The sequence below is a fragment of the Carassius gibelio genome, chromosome B23, assembly GCF_023724105.1.
Source record: "Carassius gibelio isolate Cgi1373 ecotype wild population from Czech Republic chromosome B23, carGib1.2-hapl.c, whole genome shotgun sequence".
Lineage (NCBI taxonomy): Eukaryota > Metazoa > Chordata > Actinopteri > Cypriniformes > Cyprinidae > Carassius > Carassius gibelio.
Window position 1 is genome coordinate 6,639,083 of NC_068418.1, and position 7,434 is coordinate 6,646,516.

The window sequence follows — 7,434 nt, forward strand, 5'->3', positions numbered from 1 at the left end:
CAAACTCTCTTATGACAAATTAAACTGAATTCAAGAAATGACTCATCAAAACAATAAAACCAAGGGAGTTTCTGTTCAAATCTTTGGGTTCATTTGACACATGAATACACACAGCACATAATTATGTAGCATAAGTTGTCATGGCAAACATTGTCATTATGTATTCATTATGTATTAATTAAACAATATATATCTTTTGAATAATACAGTATAATATTTCACATAAACATTAATTCATTGTTTCTTTTGCATCTTTAATAAGTAAATATTTAAATAAAAAAAGTTAGACTTATAGAAAAAAATCACATACATTTCACATGTGCAATCACATGAAATATGTTTAACCCATGTGAGACACATGATCATATGGGTTTCACATATTTACACCATAAAAATATCCACAAATCATGTTTTATATATATATATATATATATATATATATATATATATATATATATATATATATATATATATATATATATTGGTATTTTCTAAATATGGAAGTGGAAAAAGTTACTTCCAAATAAATGTAGAAAAAGGGAATATTTGCAACCTCAAACTGATAAAACCCCAATCATAGCGATTTGATGAATGTATATAAAACAAAAACAATCTCACTTTTATTTTAATGATAGGTAACAACATCATTTTCATTTTCCGTATTTTCATCAATAATATAAATGGTGACTTTCAGGAAGTTAGAGGCCATTCACACTGGACACATTCTTCCATTAAAAATTATCAGAAAAAAACTGAATGCAGAATATATATAATGTTTTGTACTTTTTTTTTTTTTTTTTTACTATAAAACCTCTAAAAATGGAACCAGTGTTTAAAAATGTAACATTCATGGCGTGAATGCTGAAAATCAGTAGGACCCGATCTAAGGTTAAATGATGTTACCACACTGCTATTTGTAGTCTTCTGCCAATGTATCCAAATAGTTTGTATCTGCATAGAGCAAAAACCCAGAGAACAGACTGTCAGCCCAGCCGGGGTCAGAAAACAGGCCGTTCTGGTCCTTGTAGAAGATCTCCAGCCACACCTCATCCTCTGGGTTGAGAAACATCACTGTTGAGCCAGATGCGACGTCATGGTTCCCTGTGTTGGCATCAAAAGTCTTTATCCGGTACTGTCCGTTCTGAACCAAACCAATAGCCAGGTGCTTGTTGGCCAGAGTGATGTCATAGGAAAAGTAGTATATTCCTGGGTAAGCACATATGAATTTCCCCGTCTCTGGGTTGTAGTGGCCACCCTCATTAAAAAGGACTTTGTTGAATTTGATAGGTGCTTTCTCAGTGGGGTAGCTACTGGTGATGCCTACAGAAAAAGCAGATTTGGGAACCAAACTTCCACATCTGCAGATGCCTGGTTCACCCGGAGGGCCTCGTTGGCCCTTGACCCCCTTAAGTCCGAGATGCCCTGGAAGACCAGGAGGCCCTAAGTCTCCAGGATCACCTTCAGGTCCACGCTTCCCAATAAAACCTCTCTCTCCACGTTCTCCTAGCTTTCCCGTCGGCCCGACTCTACCTCTGAGGCCTGAAACAAACACAAGATGATATTTATGTTAAGCCAAAATCATAAGTGCACTGGCCCAGTCTGAAATGATTTACATCAAATGATTTACCATTATTAATAAAAACCATCATACTCAGAATGAAGGATGCCGTTGGAAATGCTAAAATACTATGATGTAGTATCTTTCTGGAACTCAGATCTCTCCCAGGACTACAAATCTGTCATTCACATCATAAAAATATTCCTTCAGTTCTTAATACTCGTCTTTAATAAGATGTTCATCTATGTGTGATTTATCACAATTTGATAACCTTTCATCACGAATCAAAAAATTTACTGAAGCATTTTTTCCAAATAATATTCTACTTCACATGTCAAACCCTGGTCCTGTAGAATCACTTTCCTGCAGAGTGTAGCTCTATAACACCTGCCTGGAAGTTTCTAGTAATGCTAAAGACCTTCATTATCTGTTTCAGGTGTGTTTAATTAGGATTGGAGGAGCTAAACTCACCTGGAACTGAATGTGACACCCATGTTCTACTACAAGGTATCTCAACTCTGGCCCTCGATATCCACTTTCCTTGAAAATTTGGATTTGTCCCACCACATACTTGGAAATAACATCTAGAACGCTGCTTGAAGTTGAACATCCCACTTGGGAACTCAGGGGCATCCAACGGGCAAGTGTGGTGTGGTGATACATGGGTATTTTAAAAGTTTTTACTTCTTCCATTTAAAAAAAAATCTCTATCCACATCAAAACGCAATCACAAGCCAATAAGTACTGTCAAGGTCATGCCAAACCAACAAATGGCAACAAAATCTTAACCATAAATCCTTGTTGGCCAATCAGAAGCCTGAAAAAGTTTATAGTAGGCGGAGATAACAGCTTGGGCTCTGACGTCACAAGTAAAAAACGTCAGATTAGCTGTCTACACGACAACACTATAGGTTGAGTTTTTTAAAATCCTCACCCTGGCAGATGTTTTCAAAAGTGTTCGCTTTCAGTGACCTGGTGCTTCATTTTTGTGTGGATGGATGGACAAACCGTGTGGAAAAGATGCGGTTTTAAAAATAACTGTGTTCGGGTGGACAGGGCCATAGAAAAGGGGTGTCCAGTCTTGCTCCGGGAGGTCTACTTTCATACAGTGTTTTGCTCCAGTCCTAATTAAACCGACCTGAACTAACGAATCAAGATCATCAGAATTACTAAAAACTTCCAGTCAGTTGTGTTGGAGCAGGTTAGATCTAAAGCAGTAGTCTGACTATGTCAGACTTTGTACTTCCGGTCAATTTCAGTTCTATCTCCCAGTTTTCCTCCGGCTCTAAAACAGCTGGCCAGTCAACGAACAGAGGGCAGGCTGAGAGCCGTGACATAGACGCTAAGTGCCGAATTTAGGAATGTAGTTTAGGTTAGGGAAATCGAAAATGGACACAGAGACACTGAATGCTATTCGCTCTGTTGTGGAGAATATTCCCAGCATTTGCCAACTGAAGTCCGAAGAAGAAGAGTGTTCGTATCACATTTAGTGAGCTATCTACCAGTTTTCCTCCGGCTCCAAAACAGCTGGCCAATCAACTAACAGAGGGCAGGCTGAGAGCCGTGACATAGACACTAAGCACCAAATTTCGGATTGTAGTTTAGGTTAGGGAAATCAAAAACGGACAGAGACACGGGATGCTATTCACTCTGTTGTGGAGAATATTCATGGCATTTGCCAACTGAAGTCCGAACGGCAAGAGTGTTTGTTCCACATTTTGAATGGAGGTGAAGTTGTGGCCCTACTCCTGAGTCCTGACAGGTTTTGGGAAAAGTTACATTTATCAACTGTTACCGATCGTTAGCGAGAAACTGGGGAGGCCAGGGGAGGGGAGGCCCTAGTAAGTCACTGCCCTGTAAAGCCGAAGGTATACTTCCGTGACGGTCCGCACACTCTCCGCGTGACACACTTTTCATCCTCAAAAGGGTTCTGGAACTCAGAACCTGGAACTCAGCCATCTTGAAGTACATCTCTGTTATCTAATTACACCATGAAGAAGCAAAGAACAAGGTATAAGGAGGCTTCCTGATGAGCTCTGAGCCAGGATACACAGGTGTATCCGATAAAGAAGTCTTTTTCAATGAAAAACCGGATGCACATATAAATTCTCCTTTTACTTAACCTGTCATAATAATTTTCATTTTCATTTTACCTTTGAACCTCTCTTATTGTAAAACACAGGACCAATGATTAGGAGCCACAATCACAGAAATCACCATGATTGTTTCAGGATGTCATATCTTTCATCTGGGACAGCTGAAAATCATGCAGTGTGTCATGCTGGGCTTAAGGGGGGTGGAGCTAAAATGCAAGGAAAGGTACCAAGGATGCACAGAAATGGGAAGCACCTTTTGACATTTTCAGTTACCTTTAGCTGTAAATATTTTATGATAGTTCACATCATCAGGGACTAGCTTTGCCTCAGAAACCTTTCAGTTGCTTAGGAAATGTCCTATACCTGGTTCTCCTTTTTCTCCTTTCTCCCCCTTGCGTCCATCTCTGCCATCTCTTCCTGGAATTCCGACATGGCCATCCTCTCCACGAGGCCCAGGGGGTCCAGTCTTTCCCGGGGCCCCTGGCACACCTGGAATGCTGCAAATAAACTGAGGCAGGGCTCCTTTGGTCCTGGCCTCCAGCAGCTGACCAATAATACACTGAGAAAGACAGACCACACCCACAATCGTCCACATCCTCAGACCTAAGCACAAAAATTATAGAGCAAGGATTAAACAGAAACCAGATTGTTCACCCAATTTTTGGCTGAATTCCTTAAGGTCATGACACACTAAGCGGATGCTATAAGTACCCAGTTTTTGTGGTGCATGACACTATTGGCTAATAATTAGACTCCATCAGTGGCTCAGAAAGGCACTTCAGCTTAGTGAACCAGTGCATGAGAAGAAAATCCAAAGTGGCAAAGGAAAGAAAACAACAGAAGGCTCTTGTCATTTTACATCTTCATAATTTCTGAGCATTCCAATACACCAACATTTTCATGGCTATCTGGAATTAAGTAAGTTCAGCTGATCAATATTATTCATATTCAAAATGTTAATGAAGTGCTGCTTTGTTTACCGTTAGTATATCCACAGTCTTAGGCAAATGATAAATACAAATGACTGCCACCTGCTGGTTTGGAGAGCTGTTTCCGCTTGTGAAGGAACAGAACATACATGTGTTCAAACCCAAATTTTGGCCTAGACACAGGCGATGCTAGATGACATTCAGCTTTCATCCCTGTTTGTTCTATGATGTCACTTTGGTGTGTCACAGGCTTTAAACAAGACTACTGGCAATCATGCCAGTGTATTTGTACAAATAATAAGAAGTGTCTCTGTTTCAGAACGAAAAACTGTTTCGCATTAAGAGGAAGTGTCTTTGAACTTCATAACAGATCATTTTATTGTTTAGACTGTTTGCTGACCACACATACACACTGATATTATTTGTAATTTGCGCGTTAAATTACACACAAAAAAAGCTAATTCAATATAAATCTTACAGATGTATATACATTAAGTGCATGTGTTTATTATTTGCTTTGTTATTGGATCATATCGTGTAAAAGATGTTATAAAATTGAAACAATATTTGTTTCTCTTTACTAAAAAAAGATTGAAGGTCAACAGGGGAACTTACCAGAGCCAAGTTTACAGGAATGAAAACACAATACTGAGACTCTTAAAAATGAAGAACTTGTCCAGTCTTGAAACAGATAAAAACAGTGGTAAAATAACACATGCATTGTACAGCACTTAAAACAAGACTGCACAGCTTCTCAACTAATGGAAAATAACTACATGAGCAGTTTATTATGATTACACATCTGAGTTTATCCCTGCCAAGTATTCCACAAAGATCACATATTGTGTCCTTAAGAATTCAGATGTGCATACGATTACCTAAAATGTGTGTGTTCAAACGTCCACAAATATGCTGCAAATATATGAATTCTTGCAGGACTTTGTGAGTTTTGACATCAGCTCAGCTACATGGTATGCGGCAGAAGTAATCTTATAGGCCTTTCTGAACGATGATATGGTAATGAGTCTGAGGCTTTGATCCAGCTCATTCCAGAGCTACAACATCACTGAACTACTTCAGAAAGCAACATGAGTGTAAGACTCTGAAGATACTGATTCTAGTGCCAGATTATTGTCATATGTTCTTGCGTTAAATACATTTTGTCTTGTTTTTTAGTAAAATAGGCACCCTTAAAATAGGATAAATGTATGTATTGCATTAAATTAAATTGAAAAAATAAATAAATAAATGTTTTCAAAGAATATATCAATACGTTTTTTTTTCTTTGCCCACTGGGATATATTATGCAGTAAGCATAGTTTATAATTCATAAGTTTATGCATAATGCATAATAAATGAAAGGTGTATGCTTAACACATACAATTTTGTAAGGCTTTTGGTAATATTTGGGCAGATTTTAAAAAATTAAATTGTGCTTTCATTATTTAAGTTTGTAAAAAAATGCAAATGACATCTGGAAATACACAGAAGAAGAAACGAGCACATGTTGTCATATGATTTGCCAACAGAGAGTTGGGCTACATCCATGCTGGTGTGCTCATCTTTGGCTTTCTTTTGCGTCTAAATATTGACACCACCTGATTTTTAGCACCAAATAAAGCATTCTGAAACCATAAAACGATACAGAACACTGAAACTGTAGCTCATTGGTTGTGTAAGCTGTCCTGCTCAGATACAGAGATCAGGTTTAAGTGAATCTCTATCAACAAAAAGTGTCAAAAATCTTCTCGCCATTCAGAAATCTGTCCTTCATAGCTGTCCCAGCTAATATAATTTTGTTACAAGAATGTTCTCCAAATATTCAGTGTTAGTTTTGGCAAACATAAATAATGTCAAGTTTTCTTGATGTTAGAGGAATGTTTTTAAAAGGTATGATGTTCCTCAAACGTTCTTTTAAACTTAATTTTGATTTAAAATTCAGAATTCTAGGAACGTTGTTTTGTATAATTCCAAAAACATAAAAATGTCCAGTTTCCTTAATGTTAGTAGAATGAAGACGGAGGCGGGAAACTGGCGGACAAAATAAAACTTAAATAATAAAATAAACAGAACTCTACAAACACCATTACCAGCTTTAATTATTTCTGACCAAATTGACTTTATTTCTGTCAGACATCTACCGAAGTTCTTAATGAGATTTAGCAGAGGTTTAGATGTTGATGTCTTATGGAAAATGTTTTGTTTGAGGTCACCGTAATGGAGATTAGTGTTTACTGTAGTTGTGCTCTTGACCCTTGACTTTTGTTGAGTTGCTGCTTTTGAAAAATGAATGAATAAACAAAAATAAATAACTGGTAACACTGCTGTTGCACTTTAAATGCTGAATGTTGATGTCTGTGAGTGCATAAATACTGTCATTGTTAACTTTTTGTTTAAAACATCTTTTGTGTCATTTATACTCACAGACATCAACATTAGACAAAGGAAACACAACAATGGTAATATCATGCCAGCATACAAAACACATTCATGGCTCACAGCATTCATTGCTGTTTTTTTCTTCTTTTTTTTGTCACCATTGTTGTGGTTTGTATGATAAGTGCTGATGTCTAAGCGTGATGTAATAAACTTTTTGGGACAATCTTACACTTGGGGGCTCAGGCCATCCATGACAGCCAAAAGAGTTTGTGAATTCGGTTTGTGAAAGGGAAGAGAAAAGCCATAGAAGAAGTCGCACAGACCCATGCAGTTGCTGGTCATTCAAAAGCTAAATGTAGAAAATATGACGAGGCAAATCTTGCTCTCTGTTTCACTCACCGTGTTTATACCAGATGCTACAGTTGTTGAATTTTGTCGCAACAGCTCTACGCTAGATGTGACAAGGCAACCG

General features: G+C 37.8%; 1 protein-coding gene across 1 annotated transcript; it reads right to left on the bottom strand.

Annotated features, from left to right (window-relative positions):
- Nucleotides 1-475: 475 nt before the first annotated feature.
- On the bottom strand, nucleotides 476-6,538 carry LOC128011165 (complement C1q tumor necrosis factor-related protein 7). The gene is made up of 2 exons (XM_052593306.1): nucleotides 4,018-6,538; nucleotides 476-1,539 (listed from the first exon to the last, which is right to left on the bottom strand). Exons 1-2 carry the CDS (start codon nucleotides 4,247-4,249, stop codon nucleotides 911-913), a joined length of 861 nt encoding a protein of 286 aa, XP_052449266.1. The 5' UTR covers nucleotides 4,250-6,538; the 3' UTR covers nucleotides 476-910.
- Between the last annotated feature and the right edge of the window lie 896 nt (nucleotides 6,539-7,434).

Excerpts from the sequence above, each read along its gene's own strand:
- LOC128011165 (XM_052593306.1), bottom strand. The coding sequence starts at position 4,249 with ATGTGGACGATTGTGGGTGTGGTCTGTCTTTCTCAGTGTATTATTGGT. Across the intron at positions 1,540-4,017 it reads AGGAGAAAAAGGAGAACCAG|GCCTCAGAGGTAGAGTCGGG; the intron begins GTATAGGACATT and ends TGTTTGTTTCAG.